The sequence below is a fragment of the Notolabrus celidotus genome, chromosome 15 (assembly GCF_009762535.1).
Source record: "Notolabrus celidotus isolate fNotCel1 chromosome 15, fNotCel1.pri, whole genome shotgun sequence".
NCBI lineage: Eukaryota > Metazoa > Chordata > Actinopteri > Labriformes > Labridae > Notolabrus > Notolabrus celidotus.
The window spans coordinates 20,024,284-20,049,891 of record NC_048286.1 but is presented as its reverse complement, the minus strand read 5'-3'; the positions used below and the strand labels follow the sequence as shown (position 1 = coordinate 20,049,891).

Here is a 25,608-nt window from a genome sequence, read left to right as displayed (position 1 = left end):
TTTAAAATGTATATTTTTTTATTATGTCATTGGGAGCTAGGAAAAAAGTAAACCAAATAAACTTAAACACAAGTTTGTACAATGCAGTGAAGAGCAGAGAAATTATGCAATATGGCGAGGATATGGATCATGACGGTTGTGTTTCAGGGTCTTGGTAACTGGGTAAGATTTCCTTTCTAAACAAATATACTCAGCATATAGCGGGGATTATAGTTGAATAAAACAGAATCAAGATCTCCAGCCCCAGTGTGACAAATTCAGAGTTTGAATTTTGTGAGCATTGACTTGACCCTCAAAATAATCTTGTAATGTTGACAATATAAAATAAGCTCATTACAAATGGTAATTACAGATGAATTAAGCAATGACACCATGCTTTTTCAGCTAAGGTGCAACATGAATGGAGGGGTTCAAAGTTGGCATGCTGTTGAACAAGAAAAAGAAAAAGCTAGAGTAAACTAATTTGTGAAACCACAATATTTTGAGTGATCTTAAAAATCAGTCAACAAAAAAAAAAAAATCAAAAATAACTTACTTTAAAAAAAGCCTAACATAATGACAAGGATGTTGAACTCAAACTTTACAAATAGTTTTTTTTTTTGCTTATAACAAATGTGTACTTTGTTAAATATGAATTCTTGGGCGTGACTATAACCATTCAAGTGTAGAAAGATGTGTCAGTTTGACCCACATCATGGCAGAAAGGACTTAAACAGAGTACTCATACTATACCAAAGCACTCAATGCAGATATAACCTCTTGCACAAAATTTAACCACCCAGTCTGGAGAACATGGGTACACCAGGGGAAGCCCTTCAAGTATTGGATTTTTTTAGCCCCACTCAAATTAAAAAAAGTTTTTGCACAATTACCAGAGAACAGTGAATCCCAAAATAAACAACAAGAAATAAGAAAACTAAAACAACAATCATAACAAATGTAAGGAAGAAACATTTCTTCACTTTAGGAGATTGTATTTGCTTAACAGTCCTCCGGGGGTAGCTATTGACCAACTTATCAAAGTTGGGGAACCTGTACAAAAACTAACAATGAAAGAAGACTACAGTTGACATTATTTCCATGTGTTCGCAGTCTGTGAGATTGACGAGCGGGAGGGGATCATGTCCAGCAGGTACTCCCTCTGACGAGCATCAACAGTAGCAGACGTCTTATGACCTGTCAGGCTGGGGTTCACGTAGGCCATGGTGACTCCTGTGATCAAAACACAGAGCAGAAGGTCAAAGGTATAGAAGGGGCAGCTTTTAATCAGTTTGATGTATATTCAGTTGTAGAGAAAAAGCAGCATGATTGGACAGAGCCACTGAACATATAGCCACCCGAGAACACCCAGACAGACATCAAGGACAGAGGATTGGGTGTGTAGTCAAATGAATAACAGTGACACTGAGGAATAAACGATTCAGCACCAAAAGGAGGGACTCAATCAGGAAGACTGAGATCATAGGCTGGGAGAGAACTGGATGGTGGGATTGACTTGGCCACAAACATTTTCTCCTACATGTCTTTTCTTGTCTCTGTTTACATTAAAGTAGTGTGGGAGAATATACTAGATTGTAATGGTTTATAGGAAACCTAAGGACTACAAAAAGGTTGGCACTAGTAAGTTCTACAATTGATTTCGCACCAGACAGGAATTTGAAATAAAGCAGATGTCAGGCGTCAGAGTCAGGCTGGTGTTAATGTGAGTCTACCTGTGTTGCTGTTGCTCTGCTTCTTCCATGCAGTGGATGAGGAACTACCTCCGCTGACATTCCGGCCGCCGCCGATCCCACTGCTGCTCACCTTTGAACTCTGGACAGAGCGGTGGGAAACATTGGCGTGCTTACCTGGCCGGCTAACCAAAGCCGCGGCCGCCACTGCACTCTGCAGCTGGGAGGAGGAGGAGAAGGAGTGGGGGACGCCCCTCACCCCTAGTGACGAGACACCGTGGGACAGGTGGCCCTGGGAGCTCTAAGGGAAGGAGTGAGACACAGAGGATTAGAGTTACAGCTACAATGGCCCTGGGAGTGCATTTCTAGTGATAAAATAACTAGTGCATTCAGAATTAACAAGTTAATTGCTTTACTTTCATATTTACACATTTAAAAGGTGCAATATTTTATTATTCTCTCAGACAGCTCAGTTGACCAGTCAAACATACACCCTGTGTCAAACAGAAATAGTTCTGCTTTAAGTTTGAGCTACCACTTACATGCATACAGGTGCAGCTAATCAAACTGACGTCATCCGGGAATCACGTCACAAAAAGCCAGCAGAGAACTATTTTGTAGTGTGGAAATCGCTACAGACCTATGGATGTAACTAAATCCACATTTGCTACATGCACTCCTGCATATCTATTGATATGTAACAGTGTTGTTCTTTAAAATATGAACACTTTATTTGATCTGAAGCCGTCTCCTTCCTCTAAGACATAGTTTCAGACCACACTGGTGTAGCAGTGCAGCATTTATTTGAATAATAAATCTAAATGTCAGGAACATTTCATTGCATTTATTGGATTATGAAATTAAGAAACTGGTAAGAAATGCTTGACAATCTTAATCTGGACTTAAAACTGTTTTGAAATTCAAAATAATAGAATTTTAAAAATGCAATTGAAATGTGATTCAACTCAATACAGTACAGAAATTCAACAATTAACTGTGATTAAAAAAAACGTTTGTTTGACAGCCCTAAAAATAACTGATTCCAACCTGCTTGATGGAGTGATGGTGAAGAATGTTGGTACCCCGGCTGGCCTGGTGGTGGTGCTGGAGGGAGGCCGCTCTAGCGTGAGCCTGCTTCAGCTGCTGAGAGACCAGCTGCTCTGCTTTCAGTGATGATGATGAGGATGTATGAGGAATAATATGCTGCTCTATTTCCTGCTCTTGTTGAAGTGCTTTGACAAACGCTGCTTTCAGCCTGCTGGTATGTTCAGCTTTCAAAGCCTTTTTCTGATTGGATGACATGCATTGTTCACAGAGGACTGCCCCGCCTTTTGTCTTGTCCTGCCTCCAGCGGCTAGTGAAGTCAGTGTTGCACTGGGTGCAGATATAGGGGTCTTTGACACTGGGCTTGGACGCCGAAACACCTGTCTTTCCTGGAGGAAGAGAGATGGGGAACACAGAGACACCGATTGCAAATGGACATTCAAAACTTACTTTCAAATTTGGAGCCTGATTGAAAGTAGGGAAGTCATATTTGTTTAAATGGGCAGGTTAATTGCCAGAGCTTTTTTAATCACAAATCAAACATTCAAGAATAACATCTAGGGTTAAACTAAAGATTATTTTCAACAACAACCAATCTTAAGATGTCATTGTCTATACCCTAAAAATACACATCTCTGTTTCTGAAAGTCCAATAGCGTGACACAAAGTGGCTTGTTAGTACAACCAACAGGAAAAACAATTAATATTATGTTCAATATCATAAATAAAGGCAGCCAATCTTCTCAATTCAACAGCTGTAATCAAAGAATGTTGTACATTATTTTCAAGAAAAACAAAAGTCAGTTATTTACCTTTGATCAACTGATTAATAACCTATTAATCTGTACAACAACAACAACAACAAAAAGACATCAATGAAGTTCCACACACCTCTGTGGATGGTGTCCAGCAGATTCTGTACCACTTCCTCCAATCCCACCAGGTAGATGAACTCATTATTGGCTGCAGAGGGTAGGAAGTTAAACTCTGGGGCAGGCGGTTTAGGAGGGGGTATCTCCAGAAGGGTCTTCTCCAGTTGTTTACGCAGGGCAAGTTTAGCTGCTGCTTGGCGACTGGCTGGAGAGTCATTCATACTAACCATAGACAGGCCGGTGCTTCCTGAGGAAGAGCCCTTTAAGCTTGATGGCGAGCCCTTTGAAAACAAGCAAAGACAGGAAAGAGTAAGACAGGTGTTCATCAGATCAAATTAATTGGATTTGTTTGTGGGACGCATAGGTTTGTTTAACACGAGTTACATTCAGAGTCAACTTATTTTTCGCAACATTAAGCTACCTTCAGGTGTGGTCCGCCAGATCTCTGTAAAAAGTAGGTTATACAGTAGGTAACTGTGTCATATTGAGAAAAAGGTAAGATCGTGAACGAGACGCAAAGTAGCTTGACGGTGTCTAGCTAACGTTAGACCTTATTTAAATGCTAACATTAGCTTGTACCAATTAAACACGTAATGTAACTATGTTGTAATAAGGTTTCTTTCATTCAGCTAATACCATTTTTGGGCTACCAATTTGAACACAATGCAGCAAACTGTGAGAACGAAATACATTTAACGACGACAAATAAACGGTCAGTACAGCTGACGTTACACCTGCCATGATTATAACCTAATAGTGTGACACTACGAGCTAACCTGCATTTCGAATGCAATGCAATGAAACTATTATTATTATTATTATTGTAGGAATATATTAAATGGTTATTTTGTGTTATTTATTCAACTGATATGTTTCATGTACTGACCTGAAAGCCTTTTAACTGAACTTAAAGCTAGGGTTGGTAGTCACGGAAAACTAGCACGATTTTGAATGTAGCATTTCCTCAGGACTCTGTCTAACCCCTCCCCCCCTCCCCTCGGAGCTCCTCAAAATCGCTGATTCGAGACCATATAACCGTGACTGATTAAAAACCAGTCCTCAGAACATAGTTTGTGTTTTGCACTACGTCAACTTGAAATGTACGCGGAGGAGGCGGGCAGAACGGCAGGACCGGATTTGATTGGTTTCATATTTTGGCTCCTGATGGCAGGTTGGTGTTTTCCCAGGTTTACTCTGGCTGGAGATAGCAGCTTTTTTTCACTCTTTTTTAAGAACACATGATGTATTGATTGCCATCAGGACATAAAGATCATTTAAATGAGTATGACAAAAAGTGTATCTAAATCTGACTACCAACCCCAGCTTTAAGTTAATTGGATGTACATACAATCAAGTATTTGATATTGACAAAAAACATTTTTATATAGCTTTAAATGATGAAATAATTTAGTAATTTTTTTCTAATTTAATGCTCGTGAAATTAACAGGACACAAATTACTAGTATATTCAGGCCAAGAAGAAATACATCCACATAAGAAGTACTTTGTGGTTCTTTTTTTTCATCCTTGGTGATAAAGCATATTTGTTTTTTGTTTTTGTTTTCTTAAACTTTTACTGGAGATACTGACCAGTGTGCTTGCACTACTGCCAACTCTGATGAAACCTGGCTGGATCATTCCCCTGTGGCCCTGGCCTGCAGGGGCCGATGTCTTTGGACCCATCAGCAGAGGAGGGGGTCCTGAGCCTCCAGAGGCAGCCAACTGCTGCTGCTGTTGCTGGCGGAGAGCCTGGATCTGCTGTGGAGATACAGAGATGGGCTAACCAGGACAATGAGAGGGATGACACGGAGGGACATCACAGACATAGGTAGTGGTGGACAAGGAAGGGGCATCAAAAACACCAAGGCAAAGGGCACACAGAGAGAGAGAGAGGTGAAAAGAGAGATAATTCCTAATTTTTCAAGTATTTTTTTTCCCTCTCTTGTTCAAATGCCTTGGCATGGTAAATACATTGATAACATTTCCTCATGCTCACCTGTGCCCCTCTCACCAGAGGTGGCATTATGATGTGGGAGCCATGTTTGGATGACACCAGATGCCCTCCTCTTACCAAAGGCGGAGGTATGACCGTGCCTGTACTCCTTGCTGTCATAATCTGGTGAGAAAAACAAACAAATTCAGAAACAGTTCGGTCTACAGAGAGAAGGAGCTGACACACTGATATACTTTATAAATGCATGTTTGATTCACCTGCTGGGAGCCTTTATTGCTTGTAATTGTACCACGAATCAACGGAGGCGGAGCAGAGGAGCCAGACAGACCAGAGGACTGAAGAAAAAAAAAGCAAATGGAGGATAAGTTTTAACAAGTAACCTGTTTACACATGGTGTGAATTTGAGTCCTGCATAGATTTAACCACAGGTTGACAGTTTTGAGCACATCTAACTACACCTGACTATAGTATGAATCTCCAATAACCATGTTATGCAATATAAGAGCAAAGAGACAGAGAGAATAAAGAAGCACTCATGTTGGTGAATAAGAAAGAGAGAGGGCCTGGGTGATGACAGACAGTAGTTTAATTATAAAATAAAAACTGTCTTTGATCATGAAGTCTAGAGTTATTGTACAGGCCTGTGGTTAATCTGAAAAGTGAATAACCTAAAGTAAGGACTGGCATCTCTCTGGAGAATTACAGAAAAATTAGACATGGTTTATGCTCGTCTCCTTCATCCTCAAAGGGCTGCGTTATTATAAACTATGCTGAACTGTAGTCAATTCTCCATCCTGCCACTGGCACTGTCCTGCCCTCTTCCTGCCCTTGTTGTAAAATAATAATAATAATGATAAAATAATAAATGCATGCCTCCTACTGAGAAACAGAAACAAGATAAAATATGTCTTGGTTCATATCACATTCTAACCAATAAATACTTTACACATGTTTGAAATGAGGAAAGTTTCATATCAACTCAACTCAACTCAAACTTTATTTATAGAGCACGTTTAAAACTACCTGAGTTGACCAAAGTGCTGTACAGATCAAAAGCAGCACAAATGACAAAAATAACCCAAACAATGCCAAAGATACAATACTAAGATACATAAACATATAGTGCAAATATATAATAAATTATAAATTATAAATTTAACCACCATTTATAAATTATAAATAAGATAAGTTAAAATGCAGTTAAGATTTTGCCAGATGTCCACTCAACCTCGATCAAAAGCCAGGCAGAAGAGGTGACAAAATTTAAAAACCTCAATTGATCCCGCAGAGCGGATATGTTGAGGCAGGTTGTTCCAGAGCTGAGGGGCAGCCGCCACAAAGGCTCAGTCACCTTTGGTTTTAAGCCTCGTTTTGGGGGTCTGTCAATAACAACTGACCAGATGATCTCAATGTCCTGGCAGGGACATGATACTGGAGAAGCTCAGTCAGGTACTGGGAGGCTAGGCCATTAAGAGCTTTAAAGACAAACAATACAATTTTTAAATCTATTCTAAAAGCAACCGGGAGCCAGTGCAGCAAAGCTAGGACAGGGGATATGTGGTCACGCTTACGTTTGCCAGTAAGGAGACAGGCTGTGTTTTGTGCCAGCTGCAGGCAGTGCAAGAGTGAGTGGTCCAGGCCAAAATACAGTGATTTGCACTAATCCAGTCGTGTGTTAATAAAAGCATGGATTACATTCTCAAGATCTCTCTGTGGCAGGTACCCCTTTACTTTTGATAAAATCCTCAAATAATAACAACTGAATTAACCTGACGATCAAATTTCAGCCTGTCATCAAATATTACACCGAGATTATTAACTGATAACCGGATGTTTGGTGTAAAGGGGCCCAGAAAACCAGTTGGAAAATCTGCTGGACCACACCCAAACATAATGACTTCTGCCTTTTTTTTTCATTTAAGTGCAAAAAGTTTGCGGCCATTCAGGATATCATTCAGGCAGTCAAGCAATGTTCTAACAGAATCATTGGATTTCGAAGTTAAAGGCAGGTAGATCTGAACATCATCAGCATAACAGTGAAAGGAAATATGACATTTCTTGAAAATTGACCCCAATGGCAGCATATTAAGCAAGAAAAGAATCGGCCCAAGGATGGAGCTTTGAGGGACCCCAGAATTGAGAGGTGCTGAGGATGAGGTGAATTCACCTAGCTGAACAGGGAAACCCCGATCAGAGAGGTAGGACTGGAACCATCAGAGAGCAGAGCCTGTAATGTCCGCCGTATGACACAGCAAAGATGTAGGCATGGTGTCTGTCACCTCACGTGATAGTTTCCATGGAAACTAAGAGTAGGTAGACCAACAACATTAGCATTAGCAAGACAATGTGGCAAATGCAGACCACACCACTTTTGAATGTATCGCATTGCACCTGCAAAGACTCTTTGGTGCATTCAACAAGGAAACCAGGCGAATGCATATAGGCGTTTTTCGACCGCAGGAACCCGGAACTAGGGACTTTACCCCTGAACTATGTGCGTTTCAACCAGAGGATCCAGGGTCTAAATTTATTTCAGGGGTAGATAATCTCCATCCTGAAATGCCCCTGCTTGGGGGTAAGTACTTTCTTGCTTGCGGTGGAAATGCAGACAACAATGGGGGCACAGGAACCTTTTGGTTCCAGGGACAGTAGTTCTGGGGGCTAAAAGACCCCGGAACTCTTGGTCGAAATGCACCTTAGGGTTTTAGAGTGTATCGATACTCTTTGAGTGACACTGTGTTGATCTTGGTCACTGTTACCTTTTGGACCGTGTCCCTCTGTATCTGGCTCTGTCGAAGTTTCTTCAGCAGCACCAGCTTGGCCTCCTCCAGTCTCAGCTCCTCCTTCAGCTGCTTTATGATGTGCTCCCTCTCAGCTGGACTGCTCTTCTGTACTCAATAGATCATGACATGTTTTAAAACACTCACATTACAAAAGACAAAAAAGTATTCATGCTAACTACAATATTCACTGATGACACCCAAACTGGTCCATAAGTCAATAATAACACTGGGGCTTTTAACACCTAATTTCTGTCTCATGTTCATCTTTTAGGTTAGCATGTCTCTTTGAAACCAACTTAGAGTATCTGCATTAAAAAATAAACAATTTTAAACTAAATGCAATTGTGTCTCACCATGAGCAAGTCTGTGTCGAGCTCCTTAAAGTGACTCAAGCCGTTCATCGGTGGACTCGGGGAGTCATTATCTGACAGGATGATGACATCGTCATCTTCAGGGGATGGGGGGCGCTTCTCTCTTTTTATACTCCTGAACACAAACATATTATATCACAGCGTATGATAAATCAAGCATTAATAAGACACAAGAGCATATCATGAAACATATCAAAAACTTAAAAAACGAATGGGATACACACATTAACCAAAGTTGAGAAAAAGCAATTAATAATTATCAAACTCTTATTATTCATATCTCCCCTAATATTACTATTAATATTCTATTCACTTAATCAAACTCTTAGCATGAACGTTATGAGAAACATCAAATACAAGACTTAAGGTTTTCCTGAACCCTTTCAAACTAAATAATATATTCCATTGGCCCCATGCATATTTTTGTACACATTTCCAACCAAATACAGAAATAGTCAGTACTATCAAAATATTTGGATTTTCACTTGAGTTAGAAAATATATTTAAAAGTTATCTTAACAAAGATCAGAAGCTTTCTGCTGCCTGATTCAGTGGGGTTGACAATAAAACATTGTATGTCTGTAAAGGTGAGTTGGAGAAGTACACCTCACATGGGTCAAATATTAGCATGCTTTAGTAGCGTCTATATTCAACCTGATATACAGTTTTTGACAGTGGTTTGATCAACTCCTATATAATCTAAGCAAGTCCAGACACAGATTCTCCACACAGCCTCTCTTCATGTTGATGCAATGCCAACAGCAGAACAGTCCTAAATATCGTGGAGGAGCAAGATGGGACTTAAAGTTTAAGAAACGGTCTTCTATTTAGAATGCAATGGCGGTTTAAGGGCACATATTTCCTGTTGTAACAAGGCATGAAGGTGTGTAAGACTTTTTTTTTGTTTAAGGGTGAAATGGGAGGTGCATATGTACATACATCATGAAAGGATGCTAAGAACATTAAAGCATGGTGGGAGTTTTTGAGGTTGTTTGGCTGGAGCCACTCTTCTGTCAACATGATTATGCACACGTATAGCTTCTCCTGCAAAGCGACTAGTTCAACTGTGGACTAGGTGTAAGAGTGGATGACCTAAATTAATTGACTAGTGGTACTGGAAAACTGAAGAGCAAAAGGTAGAGTCCCCCTAGAAACGATTCCTCCTTATGATCACACAGGATATGTATTTCTCTGACGCGGATCAAGTCGTTAAAGTCAACATATGACAACATGAGGTCAGTCTCTCCCAGCAGCCCTCCCTATATTTGTGTGTGTGTGTGTGTGTGTGTGTGTGTGTGTGTGTGTGTGTGTGTGTGTGTGTGTGTGTGTGTGTGTGTGTGTGTGTGCAAGTCTCTCTTCAGGGCTTAGCGCCATCATCACTTCCTGTGGATTAATCACTACTCTTCCAAAGAAGTCACATGACCTCCAAGTCATCATCACGTGACACACTGACTCCCCCCCCTCCCTTCCCCTCCCCTCACCGTTCCTTCCACTGTGGAAACCATGGCAACAACCGGCTGGAACCGGTTTGTGACACACGGCTTCATTTTGTGTGAGGGGAGTTTTTAGGGTTCAGGTGGTGAGTGGGGGGAAAATGGAGGTGGACTGGAAGATAAAAGTTTACCTTTGTGGATAAAAAACTCTCACCCTGTTCCTCTCAACACAAAATTCAAAAACAAAACAACCATAAAACAAACTTTTAACATTTTGAGTCTTTTAAGACTTAAATTAAGTGACATGTTTGCTCTTTTACACTCTCTTCAGTATTTTCAAAAAGTATTTTCAAGTTGTTTACATTGTTTCATATAAACCTGAAAACTTTTAGGCATATGAAGTTTTCTGTAGATTCAGGTACTTTTAGCAGTTGTCACATCAAACTGCCTCTCACCCTCTGGATGTGCTCATATCCACGGGCTGCTCTCCTGTCTGAACTTCCACTTTGATGGTGGCCTTCACCTCGCCTGCAGCCAGCATGCCACTGGCAACTTTAGGCTCCGTCAGTCGGACCTGACTCTTTGTATCCATAGCCGGCTCTGTCTTCGCCCTGCTGGCTCTGTCACTGCTGTCAGTCCGATAATCAGAGCCAGGTTCAACTGTCTGATGTCTCTGGTTCTGCATCTGATCATCCTTCACCGGCTCAGAGGCCAGAGGTGACACTAACGATAACGGTGATGGGCTTTGCTCCTTCTCGGATTCTGATTCGTCCCGAGTCATGTTTTCATCGTCCTGTGCAAGTACTGCTTCAGGATTAGGTTTGGTTTGTGTCGGTGTTGTGGGTTCAGCTTCTGAGTCCAATTTAGGCTTTTTAGTTTCGTTGTCATCATCCGTTGGTTCCATGGACTGAGGAGCAACCTCTTTCACCAGTGCCCTCTTCTGGCTGCGTGTCTGGCGGACAACCTCCTCAGACATCCCCTGCAGATAAAAGAAAAATAAACAGTCAGTTTTGTTATACATTTAAATATGATCAAAGTTGAAGCTGAAATTTCAAAGTCAAAGTCTTCTTTATTGTCAAATAAACTGCAGTATGCACTATACATACTGAGGATTTGATATTGCGTTTCTCTCTCAGACCCTCGCGACGACAACAGATAAACATAGGGGGCAAAACAGGGAGAGAGTTCAGCATCCTGACAGCCTGGTGGATAAAACTGTCCCTCAGTCTGCTCGTTCTGGCCCGGAGATGATTCAGAAATTAATTAACTAAGTCTTCTACATGGAATTATTTCACATTCAATGACAACATCCACTGATCTAACCCAAACTAGAGTTTGCAAATTTGGTCTTCTGTAGAAATCATGACTTTTTAATTAAAAAGTTTAGTTAACTGTAAGAACCTGTGTGAAAATTGGCACCTATTTTCCATACAAAAACATTACACTTCAGCTTTTTGATTGAAGTGCTAAGTGAATCAGCTGGATTTTGTCACTGTGCTCTCAGCGCTCTCAGTAAAAAAACAGTTCAACTATTGGAACACTGCCAAGCTCATCAAAGTCACATCTCCCTTACTGGTCAATCAAAATCAAGAAGGGTTTCTGATATCAACTTTGTCAAAAACAATGGCGGAGGGGAACTTCACCCAACTCATTTTTTTAGATGGTACAATATTCAGGCCTTAAAGTGCTGCTCATGCTAGGACATGATTTCCTTCCTTTTCTTCTGTTAGAAGTGATCTGAAACTGTGATTGTAGGCACTGCCAGCACCCAGAAATGCTGTTGGTAGAAACAGGCCCTAACTTTACCGTTTTTCTCAAGACAGTATTGATTGCCTGGCTTATGTTGAAAAACAATTTGACCCATATTCAGTTATCCAGAAGTGTAAGAACCCCAAAAAATCCCAATACATTTTTTTTAAAATCTCATTATTAACTCCATTACTAACCATTTAAATCAAGATTTGGTCCATTGGTGTTCTTTAATTCTCACAGATCATGGTTTAATGAGGATAACTCACTTGTTTTTCATTAAAATTAATGTTTAAACTTGTTTTAATGTACATTGGAAAGACCTAAATATAAAAACAATAGTTTTACATGACAAAGATTTTTGTTTATTATATTTTAAATTTTGAATTTTTTTCTTGTATGAAGTGGTGTTGATAAATTATCACAACACCTCTTCTGTCACATGCTGCTCAGATTTGTTTATACTGCATTTAGCTGGTTTGGAAGACATATATTACCTAAAATAGACTTTAAAAAGGGTAAATTTGACCCGCCACATAACAGGAGGGTTAAGTCAATTTCCTCCACTAAGGTCTCAGGGCATCCTCACTGTTATATGGTCAACTAAACTTTGAATAAGCACTGGAGCTTTGATGCAGATGAGGGTCTGAGGGTGTGGATTCAGGATGGAGAGATTGGGCCATGGAAAGAAACCTTGGTATAATTCCCTCACAAACCAATTGGTACATCAACTCCAAAGTAAGAGCATCAATTGGCCCTATGAAAGCAATATCCTGTATTGGCCAAATCCAGAGGCATATCCTAGACATAATGAGTGTGCATCAGAGACTTGTCTCGGAAGGCAATGTTCAAGGAAATTAGTGAGCTTGATTTATGGGCCGCACAATACAAACGCTATGAGGGAGATCCTTTTTTTTGTTCTTTTCGTGTCAATGAGTAACTTTCATGAAAATAAATGGAGCTCTGCTGCAAAAGCTGCATTCATGACTTGTAAATGTTTTAAGAGCAAATTGGAATATTTGTTAGATGTCAAGGATATACACACGGCAATTTTCAAACCAACACTATGACTGAAAAAAAGGTTTGTTTAAGTTAGCTGGCTGTCTTTTTACCTGGAATATGTGAAGCTAAACAAAGCTCATGTCAAAGACTGTTGATTTCAATTTCAAGATTCAGCAGTGACATAATTCCTGTCTAATTCCTGACTTAAGAGATGCAAGCAACTAACAATGTCAATGTGTAAACCAATCAGCAAATACATGCGGCTTAAGACCAACATGTTGTTGATAGCAGTATCTAGAAATGTACAGTTACACGGCACACTGTTCAAACACACTTTTTTAGATTAACAGGATGGATGAATGTTACTTTTATGAAAGTATTCCTTTATATAGCACGGAGCCACGGAAACTGAAATAACCCACTATGCTCAAAGTGTGGTTGTAAACAAAAGTAGACAAAACTGACCTTGAATCAACTGTAAGGGGCACAGGGTGACTAAAATGCCCCCCAGACAAAACATGTTGGATTAGTAAGGTCACATGATGATGACGGTGACTCAAATGGGACTCCAAAACATCTAATTATCCACATTTCAGTCCGAACCACTGCAAAAACAAGAACTTTTTGAAAGACTTGTTCAGAAAAAAATCCTACATTGAGACATCAAACACCACAGAGAACATGACATCTGCATGACAGAAGCACTACAAGCAGGGATATCCAAAATGAACTGGAGCTTGATTTCTGCTAAACTATTCATAACAACCCAGGACTCCAAGTGTTTTAGTATTTCATGAAATGATTTAAAAATATAAATCTATTACTCAAGATTGAGGATAATTTCACTTTCCTTGAGCCAGGCACCAAGGAGCAACAGATCCTATACAGTCTGATGTACCCACTACTTTCAAATGCAGCCCATTCAGAGGTTGCCATGCCAGCTGTGGGAGTGGATACTGAGAGATACAACTGCTTGTCCTGTCACAGATTTGCACCATTAGAGACAAGCATAACCCATAACCCCTGGCTGCTGTGAATCCCTTGTTGTCAGGTCAGAGATGGAAGAGGAGACACAGAGATGGTAGACCACATGGGTCAATACAGCTTTACTTTTATGGTTTGATAATGGCCAATTACATTGTTGTGTGTGCATTTCTAATGCACTTTCCATATCAGAGTTTAAAGATGCATTCGTCATGATCCCATGACTTCATAATCCTCTGCAATAACAATAAATGTGTGTACTACTGGTTAGTCAATCGTACTTTTCAAAAATAGTATACATGGGCAGTAAATTCCCCCACACACACACACCAGTCAAATACTATCATAACCACACTGTAAACATACAGCATCACCCATAGAGCACATGAGAACATATACTTTTAACTTTTGTGTTGTTAATAATATACTTCTGACAGGGTAATGGTTTCAACTGATAAGTCAAAGTGCTCAACAAAAAACAGCTTCACACAAAGATCAGGTACATCTCTGTTAGAGTCTCACATGGCAGGAAGATAAAAGTAGGGATAGACCGATTATCAGTGCCGATATTCTGCATTTGGACGCATATCGGCATCAGCCTTTTTTAAAAATCAGACTGCCGGTAAGAGATCAATTAAAAACGGGGTTATTTTGGCTCTGATGCAGCCGCACCACAAGGTAACTCCAAGTAGAGCATACACCAAAACCGAAGTGAGTGCTCGGGTCGGTATCTTTAAAAATTCGCTAAATCACGAAAATACGTTCCATTTCTCCCTGCAGTTTCTCATTGCAGGGGACGAGCTGAGCAGCATCCGTTTACAATTTCTAGTGATGTAAAACTCATGCAGCCCCACTTCAAAAAAGCTGAAATACCCCCATAAAACAAAGATAAGTGAAAGATTAACATTTCAGGTATATTGATATTTTGGAAAACTTAATTACTGGAGAAAATTTAGAGATCTATTTATTTGTTTAAGTTTTCATTGAACTTTAGAAGACATGCTGCTGAGCCTGGGAGCTCCCTGCACTTTGTGTTAGAACTTAAAAACAAAGATGTCTATTGTCTAAGATAAGAAAAAAACCTTTAACATGTTGCAAATCTGAAAAGCTGTTTAATAAATATATGCTTAAAGGCATTTAAACAAAGTTAAGTGTTGGAGTTTGTATAATTCAAAATTTTGACGCCAATAATTTCCCTTTTACTGTAAATGTTTACTCTAGATATATATATCGGCTCCAAATATCGGTATTGGCCTCCTTTTTTTTTTTTCAACTTTATTTGTAGAAAATTTTCAACATTTTAGACAGACAGTGTGACATACAACATGAGGTAAAAAAAAGTAGAATAGACATCAGTTGGCACATCTGAATGTTGGTTATCGGCCTCCTTGACTACTTATAATCGGTATCGGTCACTGAAAAAAACATATTGGTCTATCTCTAGATAAAAGCTTTAAAAAAAGCAGTATTTTTCTAGCAAAGCACAGCCAGAGACCGGTATTTGCACTTTTGTGAATCTGCATCACTGCACACATAGCAAAGCAGTACACGGCAGATCGAAAACATTATGCACAATATTTGCCCCGCTGTAATGTCTTCTTTATGAATGTCACAGAGGTGTAATGGCTGGACATCATCCCACCGCTGTGCTGGCATCTGAGTTAGTAACAGAGGTGTTATAGAGGCGAAATGGGATCATTGTGAGCTGTCTTAGCAGGGAGGGGGGAAGCACACACATGAAGCTCTGTGGGTGTATGTGATGCTCCCACTTTGTGTTTATCTCTCATACTTACAACATTATAACACAATGTTAAATCAAACACTGGGACACCAATCTTGTGGCACTGCAGGATCAATATGACTACTAGTGTAGTCTGGATAGCTAATTTCTTGATCGGCACACACTGAGGGGGGTGAATTTTTTTCTAACACGGCAATTTCAAAGATATTAAGATTACAAGTCTACCAATGAGAGGTACAGCTGACTTGATTGACAGGCGGGAACACTGTAGCTGTTGGCTAGGAGGCTCAAAGCCCGCCTCTTTACGTCACAATCGCTTAACAGCAGCAATATGGCTGCGATTGGCCTCAAAACAGCTTCAGAAACAGATGGGTGACGTCACGGATCCTACGTCCATATTTTATACAGTCAATGCTTGAAACATTGGGAAAGTAGCAAGCTAGAAATGTTTTGATGTTTTGTTGACAGCTGTTCTTGTAACACTAGTTCATCTTACATGGCCACTGCAAAGTTGGGACTGACATGTCTCTGTAACGCTTCATCTTCCATGTAAAACAGAAGAGTGGTGTGTGTGTGTGTGTGGGGGGGGGGGGGGGGGGGGGGGGGGGACTGTTGTATCATGTACAAAACAGTGCCTGTGTAATCCAGCGCTGCCAAGATGTAACAGCGTCATATAACATTAACACATATGTTGGTCCAGTGTAAAGAGGTAGAGTTTGAGCCTCCTAGCCAACAGCTATGTGTTCCCGTCCGGGAGTCAAGTCAGTCATGTCCTTATTTGGGCAAAAACTCTTAATCTTAATATCTTCTGATCCGTCACGTTAGAAAGAAATTCACCCCCTGTACAGTGTGTGCCGATAGAGAAATTAGCTACGTAGAGCCAAGCCGTTTTTTGAACCGGGCTGTAAACATGTTTATTAATGCTGCAAAGATCGTCTTTTTTGAACTGGTGTGTATGTGGTTTCCGGTGTTTCTGCAGCCAGCCTCAAGCAGATTCTCGATGAATTTCAGTTTATAACACTTCCGCATGGGCTTCATATTTTGAGACCGGAGGTTGCCGCTTGGCTGTTACAGAATCTTTGTATAGAAAGGCTATTGATAGACGTGTCTCATAAGTAAAACTCAGGGCTCATGTGGGCTGATAAAGGACCTGAATGTGATACTGGTATGAACACAGGAACTAGTAGGCTAAGCGTCATACTGAACATCCATATCTGCTGTGACAGACCAAATTCTAAGTCTTTTACAGCCCTAAAGAAAATAAAGTGACTTAACAATTCAACAATGACTTTGTTTTCATTTGTATCACTGTCCCAGTTAGTCGCAGGTCCTGGTTAAAATAAGTAAAGGTAATGATCTGAATGTTGCCACTATGCTGAAATAAAAGTTAAGAATGACTTCAGTAAAACAGAGGAGAAATGGAATACTCACTCTAATGTTCAATCCTCCATGTTAAGATAGAGTTCATTCTCATCGGCACAGGTGTAAAAATGATACATAGCACTTCATATTTCAAGGATCAAGACAAGACCTGTCATACAAGTCATGACTAGGTTCATTAAAGAATGTGGATGACAGGGTTTGTCATGTGCAACGCACTATCCAGAGTTAGAGCATTACCAGGATATGATTGACCTTGGTCATTAAGAGATTGTTTCAGATAAACACTTGGCGGCCTGTGACGCATGCTCCAGGAAACAACCTGCACTCAAAGTTCACAGACTCTCAAATAGAAAATGCAAGTGTAATTCAAAGGCATACACTTATTTTCACACTATATACTGTATGACCACCAAGAAGACACACAGCTCTATCATGTCCGGGATCACGCTCCTGCATGTATGCTACAAAATTGAGGCCAGTCCTGCCAAGTCTGTGGAGGCCCTCCGTCTGCCCAGCGACACACTACAGGAAGCAAGGAGTGTTTTTTTGAGGGAGGAAAACGGACTACAATTAACCCTTACAACCTACTACTTCTCAGTGACACACACACTGTACATGCTTCAGCCCCCTCCCCTTCCTGTTTTCAGAATGGTGATGGCGGAGAGTATAAAGCACACAGTGTATCTATGATGTACCTTTACAATATACATACAGCATCTCAATGGAGCATGCAGAGCAGCTATCTGACAACGCAGAGCTGACCAAGTTTTTTTTAATACTCTGACATCACTGAGACACACATGACATGACCCTTCCCAGGATTCAGTGGGACACACAAAGCACTTTTCCTGAGAACCGGTTTAAACCAGTCGACTTGTGCGTGTGTGTGAGACTGTCAGTGTGTGTGTGTGTGTGTGTGTGTGTGTGTATGACTGAGAGAGAAGCTGAAGCTGGTTTTAACCCTTCAGGTGCTGGAGCAGACGTTACACTGACGGCCATTATACAGTGAGTTTGTGTGTGTGCCTGCCTGGGTGGGGGGGCAAGGGGGTGTGTTGGTTAGAAGGGGGAGAGGGTCGGGGGGCAGTTCTGATGCATAAAGCTGTGAAATGATGCTGGGGAAAAAAAAGTTAAGACACAGGAACAACCCCCCTCCACACACTCCAAACCTTACACGGACATTGACCCTATCTTTGTAACAGGGATCTGAATGGCTGACAGGTTTCGCATTTCATCTCCATGGCACTTTACACACATATCTGTCGAGTCCTTACACACACACGCACACACACGCACGGTGGATCCTCAAACCCCCACCAACCCATACACTCCACATCACACGCAGCAAGTGCCAAACCTCAGAAAGCAGCTCAAACAGAGAAAACTCAACACGTCAGGCCAGCAAATTACTCTGACACAAACTTGACATACCAGTAACTTGACTGTTAACTAACACACATAACAGGAAAAAAAAGAGCCACACAGTCTATTTCTGTTGGATGCTGCTTTCAGTCTACATGTGTGGTTCTTAGAGTTTCACAGTACAATCATCTCACTACACAATTTAATCCTGATAAATATTCAAATGAGATGGAAATCCTAAAACTCCATTTAACGACACTGTGAAGATGCTATGGTGCGGCGCATTGGGGCGTTGGTCATGGTGACGTGTCATTAATTTTGTAAGACTACTGCTGTGCTTAAATGTCACTTTTTTATCCTTCTTTTCCCAGAACAATGATTCATCATGAGTACTTCTTAAAATTAAATCAACACACCGTGGACAAAAAACTGTTTCAGGGTCATTGACATGACGTGCATATTTTTGTGTCCGAATCCATTATTTTCTTTTGAAACAAATTGTTATTTTTAAGACATACATCAATTAATTCTATAAAACCTGCTTATTTTGAATACAATTTCAGTACATTCAAATATTAAGATTTATTTTATTTTTTAGTATCTCAAACCCTGAAAATGTCAGGTGGCGCAACCGTCTGAGCAAGTGAACTGACTTAAAACACTATAGAAAATATATATTTTAAGAACAATAAATTCAAATTAAAACACCATGGCATGATTTTACAATTAAGAGCTTTGAAATAAACATAATGTCATTAATATCAATTGTTTAAATGCACCTAAGGTTATTTAAAAACTTTTGTCCAGCAATTTGCATTTTCTCAAATGTCAGGGTGGCATCACCGTACTCATGGACCTTTTATTTTGAAAGTAAGTAGTTATAATGGACTTCAACATATTAAATCATTCAGAGGACCCTACTAATTGTCATGGCTGACTTAAAAGGTTTGTAGATGTCTCTTAAATAATAATAGAACAGCTTTTATCAACTTATAGGTAACACTTTCCATGTCAGGTGGTACAACCAACCTAAAACTGTAAAAATTATATTATATATCTTGCCAATAGAATGCAAAAATCCTAATATATTGTAAATAAAAAATATACTCACAAAATACAAATGTGTAAAGCACTGTAACCACTCTAAGGGATACTTCCTAAAACTTTTAGTTATAATAAATGAAGGCAAGTACATATATTTTGACAAATACCTGGTTGTGCCACCTGACATTTTTTGGGTGTTCAAGTTAAGAAAAAAGGGTAAAAAAAACCCAATTCAAACACTTAAAAAAACGTAATGTGTTCAAACAAGACTTTTTTGAACACATTATACCAGACACAAAAATATGCATTGCAACCATTCTGGAAATATTTTTTAGAAAAAAAACTTTTTTGAGGCTTATTTGTAAACGACCCTTCAACAGGGGGGAGTATGGTTTGTTGTCTTTGCAAGCGTAACGCATTGTTTTCCATTATTTCTTTCCAGCATGCAGTTGAGTACTTCATAGTAGGAGTGGGTGACATTTCTGTGTGTAAGGTAAAAACAGCTCACTTGCTGAGTCCTGTATCACATATTTTTCTGCACTGTTTCCACTGTTATAATCATGAAGTTGTATTTGTAATATCACATAAATGGCGTGATGGCTCCACTGCACCTGCACATTACACACCAGGTCTAGTCCACAGAGTGTGAGAAAAATAAACTAAGCTGAGATCTGGTGGCTTGGGGAGATAAAGAAAAACTTTACATAGCCTAAATTTACTGACAAGGAAGTGAGCATGAATAAACAGTGTAAAAAAAGGAGCCCCCTGTCTGAAAGTAACTCAAAGTTGTATTAAAAAAACAACCTCTGCATCTACAGTTCAATTTTTAATTAAAACATATTTTCATTGTAGGTAAATATCAAACTAAATATAGCACAACAAAGCAAGAAATGATTCATAGCTACTGCTGCTTAAGGTTGAACTCTAGTGCAAAAGGGTTTAAAGGGTGCAAAAATGCATGAACTTATTGAATAACAAATATAATCTCAGTTGCTTCTTTACATCGCGTCATATTGGCAATAATGTTGCAGACCGTTATGCCAAGCGTTTAATCAATCCTCCCCACCTGCCGTGTAGTTAAATCACAATCATCGCATTACCGTGTCGTCGGGTGCACGTTCTTGAGGTTCTAGATTTCACCGACACAGAATGCATACTGTACTTTAATCTGGTATCACGTTGCTCTCACTATCAGGGTGTCACTCACCTGAATCTACAGTTTATCTTGTTTTCTGCTGAGTGTCTTTCCTCTCCGCCCGTAGGCAGTTATTTATCTAGTCACTCATGGATCATGTCAACTGTCAGTCACTCAATTCCCCCCTTTATTCAGACTGGCAGACTAACTCTCAACCATCACTGACGTCTGGCTGCATGTACAGCATGTGTTCGGCATTTTATCTACCCAGTGACGGACCTTAAACCTGTAAAAACATATTTATACACTGCAACCCTACAGACACACTATCTTGTAAAACTGCTACACCAGTAATACATTCTCATCAATTACATGGGTGCATCTGGGAGAATAAGAAAAGACTTGCTTATTTAAAACACCTTAAAGTCTTAACAACTTTAACTCATCAACTAACAATACAGACTTTTTAAAAAAGGGAGTATATGTCAATTTGCCAGTAAATAATTGCCTATATATATCTAATGAAGTCAATGAGGCCTAACCAAACAGCTGCCCTGTGACCCCTGCAATCATGTGCAGCAGCCTAAAATGTGGCCAGCAGACAACCCTTTTCCAGAACAGTGGCTGATTACACAACTACTCTGGATCAGTCTTGTGTGTGATCATTGCAACAGTGCTCTCTATAAAACTTTGGATCACTTTCTGACTCACTCGCTCCTGTAATTTTAATTACTATGAGTACAGTCACAGTGGGGTGTGTAGACCATTTGTGTTGTAACCTAACAGGTAGCTCTGCAGCCCTTGTGTCAAAACATTCTCCTCTTTTCTACCCAGTTTTAGACAACACTATCATGAAAGAACACGTCCTTTCTTCACAGCAGGTTAATGACAATGCCGCATATTGTCAACATGCGAATAACACTTTGCAAGGCTTTTGTTTTCATGAACAACTGAGGGTTCATTCCAGAGCAGCACAAAGAGGCAATAAAGTCTCCCAACAGCAGATCTCGTTACCCCATACTATTACCCCTCTACAGTGAAGGCACACTTGCTTCATCTTATATGAACTGGGATGTTCACACTGAGAGCATTTGAGTTCTGTAAACTGTAGGTTGTAAAACATACTTTGCAAAAAAATAAAGGTCTAATAGAGAGTAGATTGAGAAAATGTTCATCAGTCATCATTCTGAAAAACAAATGCTTAAGTCGAATTCCAGGCAAATTTGCTTCTCCACTTTTTTACTTTTATATAAATGTTTGAATTATGGAATGTGTAGCTGGACAAAACAAGATGCTTTAATAGATGCACTAGTAATCTGCAATGAACCAGAACTTTCTTAAATTTTGTGTAAACGGTGTAAATAAATGTATTACTAAAATGAATGCTAAAATCAATAAGATCCATGGTTGCAGCACATACAAAAGAAAAACCTCTAAATCATGCATTCTGCAAAATAATCCAGCATATCAGCTCAGTCATGTAACAACGTCAAGCTTTTTATTTGTTAAAAACTACTTACTTGCTTTTTAGTTTGTTATGGGCACTAAAGTCCAATGTTATAAACTTTGATAAGAAAGTAGTTCATCCCCATTGACAGTACATGATGTGATAAAACTTTAGAATTGTAAATCAAAATAAGTATTTCATTTTAGCCCTAAACTACTTAAAAAATAACATCACAAGAGAAGTCAATGCCTTCACTACACAATGTGAAAGGCTGTTTGTGGTTACGTCAACACACCCAGAGGAAACACCAGCCTTCATGTTTAACTCTCCTGTTATGTTGCGGGTCAAATTGACCCATTTTAAAGTTCAAAAATCTAAAAAAAAAAATGTTAAAAGTAATTTTTGCTATGAAACTTCTCCTACTTGGCTTAATCAGCTTGAACAACATGTAAAATAAAAAGGGTTCATTTCACACATTTGCAACCCCCCTGTATGTTTACATCACATACTGTTCATGGGTCAATTTGACCCTGCAATCAAAGTGGAGGCTAAAAGGAGTAAGAAGTCTCAAATACTGAATGTTTCTTTGCGACTGTGTTACATATTTCACCGCAATCACTTTCCAATGGACATAAAAAAAAGCTTTGACATGAATTTTCATTAAAAAACGAGTGAATTATCCTCATTGAACCATGATCGGTGAGTATTAAAGAATACCAATGTACTAAATATTGATTTAAATGAATAGTAATGGGGTTAATAATGAGATTTAAAAAATGTAAATTGGGATTTTTTTGGGGTTCTGACACCTTTGAATCATTAAATATGCTCCGGGGTCAAGTTGACCCAGGGACATTATTGTTGTCCCTAAGAAACGAACATAACAGGAGGCATAATTATTCTTACATTATTATATTATTAACTGGTTTTAATGGGAAAACATCCTGAGCCACAGCTTTGTCCCGTACTCGTGTGGCTGTGGTGGCTGGAAGTGTGTGCGTGCCTAGTCTGGGAGAGGGAGTGTGTGTGTGTCAGTGTGTGTGGTGTGTGTCAGTGTGTGTGTGTTCAGCTTTAAGAGGAGGAAGACTACGGTTGTCACAGAGAGAAGTAGGAAGATTAGCTACCAGATAGCAGAACCAACACTGGTGCCAAGGGGGGCTTAAAGCTGGCAGAAGCGTCCACCATTAACGTTACACCGCCCAGCACACCATCCAAAGCACCCTCAGCCCTTTAAAAACTAAAGCCAGCCCACACTACATGTGCAGAAAGCCGGCTTTTTGTCATTATTGACACCGCGTTATTAGTTAGCATTAGCTGCATCGCACAAACAAAAACACGAAGCCACTTCAGCTGGAGAGAAACCGGATCTTATCTGACCAACGGCTGAACCAAAGTCAAAGTAGTAAAAGTCCCTCGTCTCTCCTGAACGTGACCCAAACAGTCAGAACCGAGCCCGAACCGTTGACCTGCCTCTACCCCGATGCGGGACAGGCATCAGCCCAAAATGGGACAATAACTTTAAACCCTCTTCCTTTTAAAAAAGTGAGACTCTCCGAACCTCCCCGGGACTGTTTACCTGTGTCCTCTCCCGAGTAGACAAACCAAGTCGGATACATTTCATCGACCGGCCCACGGACTGAGCCTGCTGCCGCCGGAGAGCCGCTGGCCATGTAACGTTGTAATCCTTACCTCATTGAAGGACTTCTTCTACCGCATCAAATCAAGAACAGGGATCATAGTTACAAACTGGCACGTGTCAGAAACGTACAATAAGGTATTTTTTGGGCTGAGTAAGCGTCCCCCCTCCCCTCCTCCTCTTCTCCCCGGTGCTCAACCTTTGGCTCTGCGGAGAAGTGTTACTTTTCAACAGCCCATCAGCTTCTTTATCGTCACAGATAGGTGGAGGAAGACCTGGCTTCTCTCGACGACTCCGAATAAAAGGCTCCCCAGATCCACCAACTAAAAAACTTCGGCTTCACCTCTGTCAACTTACTCGGTCGCTTTGTTGCCCCTTCTTCGCCGATGGCCGACCAGGGAGTGTTAAATCTGCAGTTAACCTCGATAAATCGTTGCTTTTTAGAAATCCAGGGGATATCCTCTTTTTTTCGGCCCTCCCCACTGCCGCGTCTGTTGCCAAATAATGCGCCTCAACACACATGGAGCCGCTGCGTCCTCTCAGTGGGCATGCGCACCTCGGCATACCAGGGCGACCGGATCACATCATGTAATCCACTGACCACCTAGGGCCAAGGCAGGGTGACCGTGCCAGGGGCCATAGGCTCCTCGGGTTGACCCAGGACTGCACTAGAATGCATAGAGATGCTCTCCAACACACACTCACTCATTTACACACACTTAGAAACGCACATGTTGCAATAAGGACCTGTAATTAAAGACATCACATATTTCCCTTCCATTTAACACACGCACCAGCATTATGATTCCATCCTGAGATACCATCAGGTGTTGAACAACCAACCTGATGGGGGACCACACAATCATCTTATTGCATGTGTGGCGAGCACACAGGATCTGTCTATGGGCTTTACACCAAAAACTTTAAGCATGACATGAATTGAAAGCATTAACATATTCAAATACACTGTGAATGGTGTGCAACCTTCTTTTAGTATTGTAGATGAACTTTGTTGATACATTGATTACTGGATGGGCAGTGGCGGTTCTAGAACAATTTTACTGGGGGGGCCAGGCTGGGGCCAAGGGTGTTGTCAGAGGGACACATTCAACCCTGACAAAAGAGACTGAGAAGGGCGAGGACAGGCTGAGAACAAACTGGCAAAACATCAGTGCATCCCTATATACTAGACATATATACTACTGTGTACTATATCAAAATGCAGACTGACAGCAGCTGTTTGGCTGTTTACATTCAACATGAGTCCCTTAGCGCTCTAAGGGACTGGAACCAAGTGCCACACGCATGTGTTCCGCCTGTAACATCGGCGCGATACCAAAGCTTTTTTTATTGTATAATATTATTTGGGTGTGGAGGGGGGGCCACAGGAGGGGTCCAGGTTCAGTTTTACCGGGGCACTGGCCCCTGTTGGCCCCTCCCCAGAACCGCCACTGTGGATGGGACAGTCAGGGTGCATGACCCACCGATGGTCACAGAATTGTTCAATTGCCTTTGAGATCATTCAGGATGTCAAAGTCCTGTGTTTACTTATTGTTAATTGTTTTTTTAGCAATATGATCAACTTTAAAATTGTCAGGGATTTGCCCAATCAGCATATCGGCTAAAGCTGGTCCTGAAAGCATTCAATAAAGATTTGTTTGTATCTCAGAGTCTGAATTAATGTGTTTACTATATAAAACAATCATGAAGATTGTGTAAATTTGATTTTTAGAATACTTGACACACAGTAGAACTTAGGCCATGCAAAGCCTACTGTGTCTTCTGTCTTGATGGAAACTTTGAGGCAACATAGTTTGTGAACCAGTGGTGAGAGGTGAGTTTACATGGGCCCAACAGACATTTTTTTGCAAGAGACTTTCTAAGATAAGATAAGACGAGATATACTTTATTGGTCCCCCATTGGGGGGAATTCTTTTGTTACAGTAGCTTACAACATGGGACAGGGGAAAACAACAATGTACTAACATAGTTAAAAAATAG

General features: G+C 40.4%; 1 protein-coding gene across 13 annotated transcripts; it reads right to left on the bottom strand.

The window, feature by feature from the left end:
- On the bottom strand, positions 1-24,200 carry LOC117826768 (transcriptional repressor p66 alpha-like). Of its 13 annotated transcripts, none has more exons than XM_034703086.1 (11): positions 23,965-24,200; positions 10,583-11,106; positions 8,677-8,809; positions 8,300-8,428; positions 5,798-5,875; positions 5,583-5,702; positions 5,177-5,344; positions 3,606-3,867; positions 2,718-3,103; positions 1,848-1,971; positions 1-1,212 (listed from the first exon to the last, which is right to left on the bottom strand). In XM_034703086.1, the coding sequence occupies exons 1-11, from the start codon at positions 24,169-24,171 to the stop codon at positions 1,073-1,075; spliced, it is 2,271 nt and encodes a 756-aa protein (XP_034558977.1). In that variant the 5' UTR covers positions 24,172-24,200; the 3' UTR covers positions 1-1,072. The 13 variants fall into 13 exon arrangements, with proteins under 13 accessions (XP_034558977.1, XP_034558972.1, XP_034558976.1 ...); XM_034703081.1 differs by having other exon boundaries at positions 1,713-1,971; positions 5,177-5,365; positions 23,965-24,186; XM_034703085.1 differs by having other exon boundaries at positions 5,177-5,365; positions 23,965-24,186.
- Between the last annotated feature and the right edge of the window lie 1,408 nt (positions 24,201-25,608).